At 33.6% G+C, this 15,308-nt stretch overlaps 1 protein-coding gene across 6 annotated transcripts in view; it reads right to left on the reverse strand.

Moving 5' to 3' along the window:
* Pgant9 (polypeptide N-acetylgalactosaminyltransferase 9) overlaps nucleotides 1–15,308 on the reverse strand; it is a 208,535-nt gene that overhangs the window by 22,154 nt on the left and 171,073 nt on the right. For all 6 annotated transcript variants that reach the window (XM_085487107.1, XM_085487108.1, XM_085487104.1 and 3 more), the window contains one exon: nucleotides 1,320–1,489. In XM_085487107.1, coding sequence (XP_085343233.1) covers nucleotides 1,320–1,489 — 170 coding nt within the window. The remainder of the gene's footprint in view (nucleotides 1–1,319; nucleotides 1,490–15,308) is intronic.

Raw genomic sequence — 15,308 nt, forward strand, 5'->3', positions numbered from 1 at the left:
TTTAGATTTATAATTTAGATTTCGATTTAGTGGCTGTTGTACAATATATAAAGTCAGTTTATTCGAAAATATGCAGACACATTGGAGCTATAATTGCCTTTTTGCATACAAACAATGCGTATTTGAACATACATATTTGCTTCGCCCGAATTCACAAAATTGCGTATTTGATATACTTTTTTCGCGTAAATGCCTTTAAGCGCAAACATGTATTCTGATAGATAAATGTAAAATACAAAATAAATACAATAATACAATAATAAATAATCACAAATATAACTTTTCAAATAAATAAAAAAATCTAACATTTAAATAAATAATGATTATTTTTTCGACAAAAAAATATATATAGCCATATACAGCAATTTTCCATATTCTGAAACCAACAATAATGCGCGTTCTCCTGTCATTAAAAAAAATCACCAAAACTTCAAAAAAAAAAAAAAAAAAACACGTTTTAAACATTTGTAAATTTTTGGTATAATGTAACAGTGCGTGTCCACGTTCAATTTTGGACAACGCGAGCAAACAGGAGCATTGATTCTAGAGAGAAAGAGATAGAGAGAGTCGATTGCAGAGATTGTATGGAGCTCTCTCGTAATTTTCAGAGAATCTGTGTAGCAGGTCGAGAGTTTCTCTTCTATTCACGTCGTGGCAATACAGTGGAGAGATGGATCGCAATTAATCGATCTATCCCGAAACTACGAAACACTGTCGCGATAACGAATCACCGTGCTGAATGGAGACCCGTGGTTGCACGAACAAGTACGCGAATATAATAGCCCGCGGTCTCTGTTCGCTCTGTGCTTACGAGTTTCCCGACGTTCTACCGAGGATTTTTCATCTCTCAACGATGTGAGCTATACGAGGATTTATGACGCTACGGAGCCGATATGTTATTCCGCTTCGATCGCGCATAAAAGGTATTTCGTTTTGAATCCAAAGTATGAGCGCGGTTCTCTCCTGGTGATAACGCGAGAATAACTTGCGCTCGCTTCTCGTTTTACGTAAAATATTTTAAATATTTGCATATTATAGGCTACGTGACGCGTATAATTCATGTTTAATATAATAAGACATAATCATAGAAGTAATTCATATTTTCAATTTTTTTTTATAGACATTCGCCTTTATAAATGATATATTCCTTACATTTTTAAAAGATATTTTAAAATAAAGCTCAATAAATATTATATAATTATTGTCATAATAATTTAATATATTACCACGTAAATTATATTATTAAGAAAAATTAAAATAATAATTTGTTAAATATACTTTGACGAGAATTAAATTTACTTTAACAAGAATTTACTTACGCATATCAGAGAAATCATCCACAAGAATGATCTCTTGTATGAGATGCTCCGGCGATCTGTCCAGAACGGAATGCACGGTACGCAATAACACGGACCAAGCTTCATTGTGGAAGCAAATAATTACCGCTGTAGGTGGAAGGTCCTTCAAGTATCTACCAGACTCCTTACACCTATAACACAATAATATCCGAACAATTAAATTAATTGTCAACGATCGTGCGTGTTGCAAATAAAAGATAAAGCACTACTTATTATATGGTTAAAAATATATTTCAATGCGACCAATATTATGCTGAAAACAAAGCAAAATATGTCTGCTTCTGCTCTCATGTTCCGCTAATAAAATTAGCTTTGATGGTAGATTGCGCAATTGTTTGCAGAGCAAACGTTTATATCAATTTAGTGAAACCGAATCAAGTTCTTGATCTGTAGACCGCAACGAGGAGGAGTGATTACGTGGAACCGATATGTACCAGAAGATATGTCAGGAAAATACGGTAATACGATTAAGGCAGGGGAATGTTTGCAGACTGAACGTCCACGAGATATATACTCGCCCCGAAGCTTACCGCAAAATGAATTCCAGAGATGCAGGATTGCGACTTCCGGACTCGGTTAAACACACAGCAGATCCGTCGCGGTTTATGGATACAGTACATAAAAGTTTCCATATGCCTTCCTTCGGCTATTCGCGCGCGCGCGCGCGAGAGAGAGAGAGAGCTCGCATTTCTATTTATTAACATTTTCTCGTCAAGGAATCGTATATATAATACATACATTTATTCAATGTTTACGTTAAGCTCTATTTGCAACTTCATCGTCTTTTAGTAATCGATACTAATATGTTTAATACGCGTATATATATATACGTTTTGCGATTTACAATGGTCGTAATTAGCTTTAATATGGTTACACGTGTGTTGCATTCGCGAGATAATTATCACAGATTAATTCGAAGTATTCGTTTGCAATTAACACATTATATTCTATAACAGCGAGAATATAAGTACATTGTATCGTGCTAATGATGCAATTACGAGAAGTGTCATTCGATAACGGCCCGTTATTGACCATCTGTGAATTATTTCAATTAACAGCTGCCAGTAAACGCTCACCGCTCACGAGAACACTATTTGTCAAATTTCCGATTTATCCTTCCGTAGTGTATTGAAGCGAGTAGCTACTCGCTATGGATGAAATCCCTTCATAATCAGTTTCCGTGCTGTGTTAGAGATGCACTTGTGTCAGATCAAACATAAAGTTTAACGCAGCTATACGTATATGCATGCGTTTTCTCTATGACATTGCAAATAACAGATAGAGAAGATGTATAAATAGCGATTTAACGGAAAAACGGTTAATAAAACGGAGTTTCGTAACAAATAACATAATTAAATAACAGAATCGCAAACGATGATAAATCAAATAGGGAAGAGGAGAAAGTAGTCGAGCTTTTCATTCTGCAGACCGAAACAGTTACAATCCGATTGTACAGACACATGAAAAAGATTATTGAAATATAATGTTTTGAAGACGGAGTTTTCTATTTTTCTCTCTCCGCAACGGAAATTACAGGGTAGAATGAAATTTGTTCCACGTTAATAATATAATATTAAACAGCGACGTACAACGAGTGTTGAATATTATTTTCCGTTATTGTATGTAGATCACATTTGTATAAAGCAAATGTTTAACAATTCTAAATAAATAATAATAAACGATATATGTCAATTCCTCTCTCTCTCTCTCTCTTTCTCTTTTATTGAATTTCGTGCAGTTACAGAAATTTCAAATTTATTATCGATCAACAGATAGCTTTCGCAATTTTCCAAACGTCTGTGTGTTATTATTTCTGTACAACATAATAAAGTTATGACTTATGACAAGACTGTCACGCGATACAACTAATAATTTATATGATGTGGCATAAAATAATAAAGAGATTTTTAAAAGACTGTTATTTCAAATGGTTATATTTTGACAATAAAAACAATTATAAATTCATTAAGCTATATAATAATAAGATGTTAAATCATATTCAAATGGAAAATAGCTTAAATAAAAATTTAATACAATTAATAATTTAAAAATGTCTATTATATCTCAGAAAATGTAATTTTAGCGGAGACAATCAATCAAATATTAATAATGTTGGTCTTATTTGAGTTATATGTCACTCTTAAGTAAGTATTTATCAATCTCCAGGTCTGCGTTGTTAAATAAAATCTACAAGTACATCTGACAACTGATGTATAAGCAGATGAATAAGAGATTTCAAATATACCGTAAAATTGCAATTCGCTGTAAATAAATAATTATCTCGAAATTTATTAGAAAAATTGCAAAATGTCGCAATAATTTTGTAAGCTTTTGCAGATTAGAATATAAATAACTCGACGAAAGTGATTAATGTGAAAGTGCACAGAACAGAGCGATGCGAATTTATTGATTTTCATGTATGTATATATTCCCTGAAATAATGCTCCATCAGCATAACGTATGCTTCTTACGTTATCATTGATCGCGTTTATCTGATGCGCCTTAACCATGCATCAGATAAGCTTTTCTAGGCTAGAAATGCGAAAGAGAAAGAGAGAGAGAGAGACTCACGAAGCTGAATCAACGTTATTTGCATTTGCGTTCCCTCCTCCTCTCATTCCGCATTAGTTTGTTTCAATTTTAACAGAAAAGCTGGTGAAATTTCCATTTTTAAATACAGCGGGCCGCTGCGTTTTTAATTTCCAACATTGTCGGTGATAAATTTCGCGGTAATAAAACCGCTCCCGCGCGGAGAAAATTCTACTCGCAATTTGTCATTATTATCGCACATAACTCTCGCAGCAATAACACACTTCTTAATCTTCTTTTCTATGAGCCACTTTTAATCCTCCGTTATGAGTATCGTTAAGTTACGACATTAATATATAAGTAGTGATATAATTACTGTAACTTACTTAAAAATTATAATAACCAAAGTATGAACTCGTGTACTTGCAAGATTTATCCCGTGTAAGATTAAAAATTTCTCTCTGACACGTGAAATCCGCACGCACGAAGAATGATTAATTTATGCCGACGTATCAATCGATTATAAAAATCCAATTCAGAGAGCGGCGTTAAATATTATAACAATAACGTTCAATTGAATACGAGCTTTTGTAAAGAGTGATTTCATTATTCCGAGTAGAGAAGAGAATAAAGGAAGGGTTTCGCTGATCAATGCGTATTTATACTACTGAGAGTAAATTATAACAATATCGTTACAATCGTATTAATATCGCGAGCGCGGAATATAAATCGCGCACGCCGCACGGCGTGCCTCGAACAAAGTGGGAAATCGCTTAAGCCAGTAAACGCATCGATCGTTTCCAGTCGATTGACGTTCAACAGCGATATCCTCTTTCCCGTCGACAAAAGAGAGCCCATTGTTGGACGGCGCACTCGGGATGGGTAGCTCGAAATCAGCCACGGATATCGAATGAGAGGAGCGGCTCCTTCGCGCGTTCAGCACATTCGGCGATCAGCCCTCTTCGACGAACACACACAACCCTCATCCCCACCCTGTCATCCCAATCGTCTAAACCCCGCGAGGCGTTGCGCTCGATCAAACGCGTCACGTTTCATGCGCTGCATCCCTACCAAGATCCGACGGATGTGTAGGATTCTATTTGCAAGTCTCGCTCTTCGCCGTAGGCATCTCGCCTACGGGAATCCCGACTTGTCTTCGTTCGCGGAAATTCAAGAAATAGGCGTGCGCGATTTAAGTGAAAGTCAAATACTCTCTGTGTGTTAAGAGAATCGGAGAGCTTTAAGGAAATGAACGTCGCGCGCGCGAGAAGAATCGACGATTCGAGTTGACAGATATATAATTAAATTCGTCGCCGCGCGCGCGGTCAAGATTAAAATGCAATAAATTATTGCGAGTTTAATAGTTGAAATCTCTATTAAAAGTTAATAAAAGCTCGGCCGAATATATAATTTGTCTTTCTTAAAGTTTGAAAAAGAGTTATATAATGGAACTTATTGATCTGCAATATTCCAAGCTTTTCCATCTCATCCCCTTTTTCATACCGCAAATGTAATGCGAGAAAGAGAGAGAGAGAGAGAGCTAAAAAAACTTGCAAGGCTATCGGAAAATACAGAATGAGATTTACAATCTAATTTAGTTTCCGAGCGTAATTATATTATTAAAGAAAAACTTCTGCCAAGGGCAGCATTGCAAAATATCTGTTTCATCGTCTCGCAGGAAAAGATAAATGAAAGTTTCGTGAAGCTAATTGCGGCTTCTGTGTAAGCATCCTTCTTGCCTTTCAAGAATCGTTTGTCTTCTGATTATGTTACAACATCCAACGCAATTTTTACAAATAGCCTTATGTTTTCTTTCGTATTTAACTTGATGAATATATATCGTCGACAATCTCACACAAAACAACAAACTGTTGCTAATCTCAATATTTTTTTTCAATATACAATCTTCTGGATGACCAACACTTTCTCTTATTGCGAAAAAATTCAACGTTTTAACCACCGATTGTAATTCTTTTCAAGTATAAGAGGAATATAAAGATGAATTATTTATAGATGGAAAAGATGAAATCGCATTTTTATTTTTCGCCTATTGTCGGAAATAATTAATAACAACAACACCGCAAATCGCCAAGGGCAGCATTCGAAAGTAACCCCGATCTCAGAAATCGTAAAGCGGAAAAATTGGATGCCTCGCGATATCCCATGTAAGTTACGCTACATTTGGCACCCTTGGAAAATGGCCTCGAATCTAAAGAATCCAGAGGATTCCTCGTCATAAGCGATGGATAAGGGCGCTTTTTTTTGTACGAGTTTACGGGACCATTGGAGGAAATAGATCCACATTTTTAAGGAGACACCGATAGGAGAACGACCGAAATACTATAGTGCGAAAACAAGTATGATAAAAATTTACGCACGGAGCCCGCGTGAATTCGAATGACTTTCCGTCATTACGAAGGTCGCGCTCTTACAAAAGTTTTGAGAGACGAAAATATACTCGGCCAAGTATTGCCAGTAAAATCAAACAACAAAAGGTAAAGGCAACCAACTCCTGCTGAGAATTTATACGAGGAAAGTTGGAATTACTTGGAAGGTAACAGCGGCGCAAAGTCATATCCATTGTAGTATGTTATATCCCAAATTGAATTCTACGCTTGCAGTTGGATAACGCAAGGATAGCTATATCCACAAATCTAACCTAATGCCCAGTTTTAGCAATAACGAATAATTCATCTCCAGTGCAATTGTAAAGAGCGAATGAGGAGAGAGACAGAGAAGGAAAGAAAGAGTTATTACATCATCCATGATATAGATCACCTAAAAAAAGTCACGAAACACGTTTTATACAGTTAATCAACTCAAAGTGTTACATGCACGCAAATCTGAAGAAAAGAAAAAAAAATTGATAAATTACATTCCTTTCCGATTACGATTCATTTTTCTTCCAGAGAATTGTGAGAATTGTACGAAAACGAACGAAATGCAGAAAGTAGCTGTTTCCTCGTTGACTATAAGGATTATTCCGCCAATGAAACGCATTTCGTGACGAAAGAAAAGTCTGGCACGAGTTTTATTACAGCTTAATGAATAACCGCACGCGCGTTGCATTCTTCGAAATGCAGTCATGCGATACTCCGCACATACATGCACTGTACAGCAGCTCCGTTTATTGTTTCGCGGAGGATCATCCGGCGCGGAGAAAAATAGAGACGCGGCTTTCAATTAGTAACGCCGCGCGGGAATATCAAGCTGCAAGCTTGCACCCCTGCCGCGGGGTGTCGTAAAGATCCGTGTAATGGCCCCCGATGGGGTGCGGACTTTCGGCCCTGGGAGAGTAAACGGAAATACCCGTGATAAAGTGTTTCTCACTTCTCCTCCGTACACACAGGGTGTCCTAGATCCACCGTATCGCACACTAATGGAAGAAGATTCCTGAGGCGATTTGGAGACGATTTTTTCTCAGCGAAAATGTCGCGAGAAAGGTCATCATTTTTTTAAGTTCCCGTAATTTTTGAAATCATGTATCTTTGTAACTGAGCCTTTAATTAAAATTCTATTAAAGCAACCTTTACCTGAAATTAACTAAAAAATGTAGTTTTGTTAATAAATTATTTTTACAAGGTTTAGTTTACAAAAAGGCTTTTATCTTCAATCGTTGATGACTCGAAAATGATTGGTGCCTGAACATTATTGCTGAGGAAAAATCGTCTCCAAATTGCCTCAGGAATCTCCCATTAACGTGTCATACGGTAGGTCTGGGACACCCTGTGTATACACATATATATATATATATATATATATACAGGGATGTATGTTACGTGTACACACGCACGCGTACAACACGAGCACGCACGGGACCTCCGTTAAGGTTACGAGAAGGTTTTCGCACGCGGCCGTGAGCGGAATATATATGCTACGAAAATGTCGGAGTTAACCCGCGAATTATTGTCTCGTTTACCGTCGTATTTAATTTCGTGGGATCTTCCGTGAGTCTATATATATAAATGTATATATATATATATATATATACGAACGTGAAGCCTCCGCGGCACGTAACGGTTACGTCAAAGCTCCGTTTGCTGACCGGAATGGAAAGAACAAATGTTGTTGAAACACGAAGGCTTCTATATCCTTCGGTTATAACTAACTTTTAGGTATTATCTACCCAGTTTCGTTCGCGCTTGTTGTCGGTTAATTTTATCTTCAGCTTAATTAATTACAGATTTTTCCGCTTATTGTCGGCACATCCCTCATGCGTCTTAATTTTCATAAGAGTAGGTATAGGAAAAGAGAGATTTCGTCCTCGTTTTAGTTTCATGAAGCGTAGATAGTAAAAAAAAAAAAAAGAAATAGAATAATCTCCGAGAAACGAACGAAAGAGGTCGCGATCGTTTAAAATATGTACAAAAGGTTTTGGCACAGGAGGTGAATCAAAGGACCTGCGACGAGGTTCCATTTATCGGCTGCTTTCCAACGGAACTGATTGAAATTCAATCTTAACGAGACACGCTTGACGACGCGCTTTGACAGCATCACGTCGCGCGGAAACGAACGCTCTGCCAAAATGTAAAAGCATTTGCCGATGACGACTGTTGGGATCCCGCATAGAAAGTTCCACGGAAAGCGCGATATACGTCGACATGGAGATTCCATTTATGTGCGTGTCATAAAATCCCAAGTGAGCTTGGCTGCTGCACGACGGCAGCTTTGTATTCCGATATGGCGCCAGTGACACTGGGATGCCCTAGTGGGACCCGGGAGGAAGAATAGAACGTTCTTGATACGCGATGGTTTTCACAGTTTTCTTGGCTTTTGTATTCATATCAGATTTTAACGTTAAATCTAACAATCTGTTGCGTGATCTAAATATTATGAAGATACATTTGTTAAGATTTATATAAAAAAAGAATATAGTTCAAATCTGCTAAATATTTTTTAAGCCTTTCTAAATAAAAAGACTGTATAAATAAATTTTATTTTTCAATTCGATATTATTGTCATTTTACGTGTCAAATTATGTGAATTAGCTTTGCGTTCTTTCGGATTGGAATAAATTCGTATTTATTATTTATCACATATTTGTTTCGTTCTTTATATAAAAAAAATGCAAACGAGAGAATTCGAAATGCTCTAAAAATATCATCCGACATTATATTTCACGAAAAAATTAAAACTCGACAGACTTGTATAGTTGCACAGACTTCATGTTAAGATATTAACATGTCTATATATATAAAACAAGAGATGTCTATATCTTGTTATATTATAAAAAATCGACCTTTATTTCTTTCTATAATTGGATTTTTTTGATCTACTAAAATTCTTACAATTGTTTACATAATTTACACTAATTTATCGACATATACCACTGAACTGATCTATTTATATGCATAAATATATACATATACACACAGATACACATGATAAAAAAAATATAGTACAAATATTCACTTTAAATATACGAGTATACACACAATGATATCCTACAAAGGACACATATCTAATATAGAATAAAAAAAGAAGTAAGCACCTCGAATTTTTTTGCATGCCATCCTCTGAAGTTTGATATCATCCGTTGTACTTCCGAGCAAAAAATTTAAATTTCTTCAAATATAATTTTTAAGCATTTTAGAAATATTGAAACTCTTAGGTACTGCATTCCTTATTACGTATAATTATAATAAAAAACATAATTCTCACTTCACACAATCACTGTTCTGTGTAAATACAGATTCGATAAAATGATTTAAAAGTTTTGAAAATTTTTTTTTGTTTTAAACATTCCATACCAAAAAGTTTACTAGCAAATATATATTGTAAATTACGAGAAATATAATGATTTCTTCTAGCTACATAAAATTGTATGCACGTCTTGCATAAATAAACATCGTAATAATAATAATAATGCGAACTTTATATACGAAAGTACGAATGTTTTTGCAATACTTGAAGTTCCTCTTCTTTGATTTTTTCCATTAGAACTAAGTATTTTGTTTAATATTTCATTTAAAGTCTTTTATATAAAATCTTTTTCAACTATTATTATCTATCTATTCTAAATTGCCAAGAGATATTTCTGAGCGTCTTCCCTTTCTGTTTTCATTTATGTTTTTAGTGTCTTCAATAGTTTCTACTTGTTAGTGGGATATTCTTTTCTATCGCCGTCTGCGCAAGAAATAAGTAATCGGTTTTTCGTCAGGAACGATGATTTTTCCTGTAAACTTAATTAAATTTTATGAAGTAGCAGAAGCTAATGTGAGTGTTGGAATATCTTCTCGTGATTGCCGATCTTGTATTAAAAATCTCCATAATTTTTCCATTTCTTTCGAAACGATGACTGCCCATGATTTACGAACTATATTATTACACAAGCATATATTATAATACTGGTTGATATTCTTAGATTCAAAAGAATCATTCTGTATATCTTCTATCAAGTAATTAAAACAATGTTGGTTCATCTTCTCAATTATTTCTACAGACAGTTGTAATGAGTTTATTGGAAAGAACACTATTTCAAAATCGTCATTTTGAGTAATCTTATCCGAGAAGATGTATTGTTCACAATCATCAACAAGTAAAAATACTTTGCCAGCTATATTATTTTTTTCCTGATATCTCTTCACATAAATCTTAAATATATCATTATACCAATCTGCAAAATCTTTCGATATTTCATCGCGATTTTCTGCTAAGACATTTTCTTGTAGTTTATAAGCGACAAGCGATCTGCGCTCGCAATACTCTGGTACACTTTGTTTTTCATATTTATTAACTGTATACGGATAAGGATTTAGTCGGAAACAGTTACTATCAGTAACATTTGCGCACAATATAAAAGTTGGAATTACCTTTTCCAAAATTTTAAGATCACTTTGTATTGCGATTTTCTTGTCTGTGTATGGTAGCAAGGTTTGAAGAAGAGTATGAAATATAACGTCTGCTTGGACCATGATATAAATGTTATATTTACTAATATTTTCCTGCTCTAATCGCTGTCTGAATACATGAACAAATTGTTCAGCATTAGACTGATCGGCCTCATCATCTCTTTGAAAAGAATTTTGCAAAATCTTCTCATTTTTGTACCTAGGTAGTACAATTCCGTGACGTTTTTTAAATCTTTGCAAAAAGTTCTTCATATTTGACGGTTCACCAACATTTTTTGCAATGTCACATGCTGCCTTACGAAATTGCTGCGAGTCAATAGTGTCTCCTGATGCTTTCCGCTCTTGATACCATTCATACAATTTTTTGTCCAAGATTGGAACAGAATTTTGATACTTTACTTTAATGTCGTAACGTTTTCTAAATTGTTGCATGAAATTTGTCATATCTCTTGGTAATTCCCCAACCTCTTTTGCAATTTCATATGCTTTCTGAAAAAGTATTCTGCATTGCTGGTAGTCAATTACATTTTCCGGTACGTTCTCTTTACACCATTCATGTAATTGTTTGTCCAATTCTTTAAATTTTGTTTGATATTTTACATGCTTTCTTTTCACGCTCATTCCTTTATTCACGAATTCACGTATTTTATCACTTTGGTTCACTATCTTAGATATAAATCTGTAAGAAATATTATGACGAGTGGCAATGTTTTTCATTGAAATGCCACGATCTAATTTCTCCAAAATTTGAAGTTTCTCTTCCATTGTGAGATATTTCCTAAAAGCCTTATTGTTAGTTACGCGCTTGGTTGACATGATGAGTTTATATATAAAATTACTTTTACACGAAACTATTTTACTGTTTACTGACTTTAGAGAAATCCCGTGAAACTCCTTTTACTATACGATATACGATTTTGAAACACTGAAATTATATTCGCAAAAATTACGACTAATTGTAAGTTGCTTTTCAGAAGAACTTTCCGAACGAACGGAAATGGAAACACTGGTTCAAAGTCATACGTCGACTTACCAAAATATATTTCGCATTCCCGACAATATTGTTTACAAACAGTGATATCTACTAAGACATTATTGTCCATTATTTACAATAATATGATATATAAAATGACAAATAAAGTTATCGAACCACACACACACCCGAGCTAAATAAATTTTTATTAACATAAAAATTGGAGTTTATTTAATCAAATAATTTCTATTATGCAAAAAAGTAAAAATTTATTGATTGCTAAAAGATATAAATTTAATTCCAAATAAAATTTTTTAATCTTTACATGAATCTAATTCTATTCCTTTTTTTATAGTTACATGTATTAAAATTAATCCAACTTTGTTTACAGAGGGACGTAGAAACAAACGTGAAAATATAGCGTATTTCACATCAATAAAAATTGCACCAATTATAAATATTGCAGTGAAACAAAAAAATTCTTCACTATAGTTAGTCGTACACATATAAATACCTACATGTACCTAGATAAGTATTATTATGATACAAACAGAAAGTTTGCAAATTAATGCAGGCTCTGATCACAAATTAATATCGCAGTCTAATTGAATAATTAACCCAAGACGCAAAATAAATATATTAATATGTAAAATTTTTAAGCGGTATAGTACGAAAAACATTCATAATAATAACAAAATGATCGCTTTTCTATTATTTTAATGCCTTTTAGTAGCATCCATTTACGATGTTAACCTTTTAATTTGATTAGAAAATAAGAAAAATATAAGTAAAGCTAATCGACGTTGAAAAAGCGGTTTAAAAAGTTAATGCTTTTACTTAACATATGTATACGTCTGCAAATTTTTTTTACCTAACATCTATCGCCAAAAGCTAAGAACCGCTGACTCGCGTAGAAAGACCGCGAGATCTTCCGGTTTATGGAGGAGACTTCTCACTCTAAAATCATATCTTCTACGAGCGGATAAATAAACGTAAACCCCTCTCTTCAATTAGCTAGCTCTTTAAAAAAATTTGAAAAAATATTTCCTACAGAAGGATAACAAACAAAACAACCGCAGAAACGAATAAAAAGTGGAGTAACGAGACAAGTTAAAAGAGAAGATATACATAGCGAGATAATGTCGATCGATATTGCCTTAGATGTCAAGCCGCAAAATCTAGATAAGAAAATTGATAGATACCGCTTTCTCAATACTTCACGGGCACGTAGACGGCCTTGTAAAATGTATTAATGTATCATAATAGCTTTATTTAGGAAACCTTTAACCGGTTGGTAATATACTTCATCAATATAGAAATGATTAGAAAGAGAATGAAGAAACAGATACAGATACTAATAAAGAAATCTAAAATTCCAATTTTTAAATCTGCTATGTTTCATGATATCAATATTATAAAAACTAATAGAATATAATTATATAATAAATGTATTTACTTATTATTATACTTTTCTACGAAAATCAGCTAAAATTTTTATAGCTTGCTCGAATATATTTTAATAACAATAAATACATTACTCGTTATATATTTTAATTCTAAATCAAAAGTTATGTATTATTTATAAAGTAATTATATACATTATTATTTTTTGCTTCAACATTTAAAAAAACTGTCGAATTCAATGATAGAATAAAAAAGTAAAATAACGTCAAATGAAATTAGTATACTTAAATTAATCAGCAACCATTTAGATCTACTGGCAATTAAAAACGAGTACTACTGAACTGATATATTTATATATACATGTACACATACAGATACACATAATAAAAGAAAATATAATAATAAATATTTAAATATAAATTTAACATATATAAGATAGGCAATAAGAGCCAAATCGCGGATGACAGTGCGTTATTCTAAACGAAACTAAATTTTTTCGTTAGAATTAAATACCTGTGCACAAGGCACCAAATTTTTACTTGGACACGGCCAAGATATAAAATTGGAATAATCTCTACAAGAGATTTTTAATTCCATGTATCCCCTATTCCCCCTAAAGAAATAAAGTGCGAGAGAAAAATATAGATTCGAAAGTCGCAGAATCGGGAATCGAACCCGAGACCTTTCGCTTGCCGGGCGACTGCTCTTCCAACTGAGCTATTCAGATCCTTTCGATTCTATACTTTTCTCTGTTATATATATTAATGTTGGTAAATAAACGCCTTTAAGCCAGCGTGTATAAATTAAGAGTTTAACTAGGCTCTGTAATATATAAATATAAATTTAACATATATAAGATAGGCAATAAGAGCCAAATCGCGGATGACAGTGCGTTATTCTAAACGAAACTAAATTTTTTCGTTAGAATTAAATACCTGTGCACAAGGCACCAAATTTTTACTTGGACACGGCCAAGATATAAAATTGGAATAATCTCTACAAGAGATTTTTAATTCCATGTATCCCCTATTCCCCCTAAAGAAATAAAGTGCGAGAGAAAAATATAGATCCGAAAGTCGCAGAATCGGGAATCGAACCCGAGACCTTTCGCTTGCCGGGCGACTGCTCTTCCGATTCTGCGACTTTCGGATCTATATTTTTCTCTCACATTTATTTCTTTAGGGGGAATAGGGGATACATGGAATTAAAAATCTCTTGTAGAGATTATTCCAATTTTATATCTTGGCCGTGTCCAAGTAAAATTTGGTGCCTTGTGCACAGGTATTTAATTCTAACGAAAAAATTTAGTTTCGTTTAGAATAACGCACTGTCATCCGCGATTTGGCTCTTATTGCCTATCTTATATATGTTAAATTTATATTTATATATTACAGAGCCTAGTTAAACTCTTAATAAATATTCACTTTAAATATACGAGTATACACACAATGATATCCTACAAAGAACACATATCTAATATAGAATAAAAAAAGAAGTAAGCACCTCGAATTTTTTTGCATGCCATCCTCTGAAGTTTGATTTCATCAGTTGTACCTCCGAGCAGAGAATTTAAATTTCTTCAAATATAATTTTTAAGCATTCCAGAAATTTTGAAACTCCTAGGTACTGCATTCCTCATTACGTATAATTATAATAAAAAACATAATTCTCAATTAACACAATCACTGTTCTGTGTAAATACAGATTCGATAAAATGATTTAAAAGTTTTGAGAATTTTTTTTTGTTTTAAACATTCTACACCAAAAAGTTTACTAGCAAATATATAAATTACGGGAAATATAACAATTTCTTCTAGCTACATAAAATTGTATGCACGTCTTGCATAAGTAAACATCGTAATAATAATAATAGTGCGAACTTTATATACGAAAGTACGAATGTTTTTGCAATACTTGAAGTTCCTCTTCTTTGATTTTTTCCATTAGAACTAAGTATTTTGTTTAATATTTCATTTAAAGTCTTTTATATAAAATCTTTTTCAACTATTATTATCTATCTATTCTAAATTGCCAAGAGATATTTCTGAGCGTCTTCCCTTTCTGTTTTCATTTATGTTTTTAGTGTCTTCAATAGTTTCTCCTTGTTAGTGATATTCTTTTCTATCGCCGTCTGCGCAAGAAATAAGTAATCGGTTTTTCGTCAGGAACGATGATTTTTCCTGTAAACTTAAT

This window comes from Nylanderia fulva, unplaced genomic scaffold (assembly GCF_048542155.1).
Source record: "Nylanderia fulva isolate GAGA-0341 unplaced genomic scaffold, ASM4854215v1 Scaffold5, whole genome shotgun sequence".
NCBI classification, from domain to species: domain Eukaryota; kingdom Metazoa; phylum Arthropoda; class Insecta; order Hymenoptera; family Formicidae; genus Nylanderia; species Nylanderia fulva.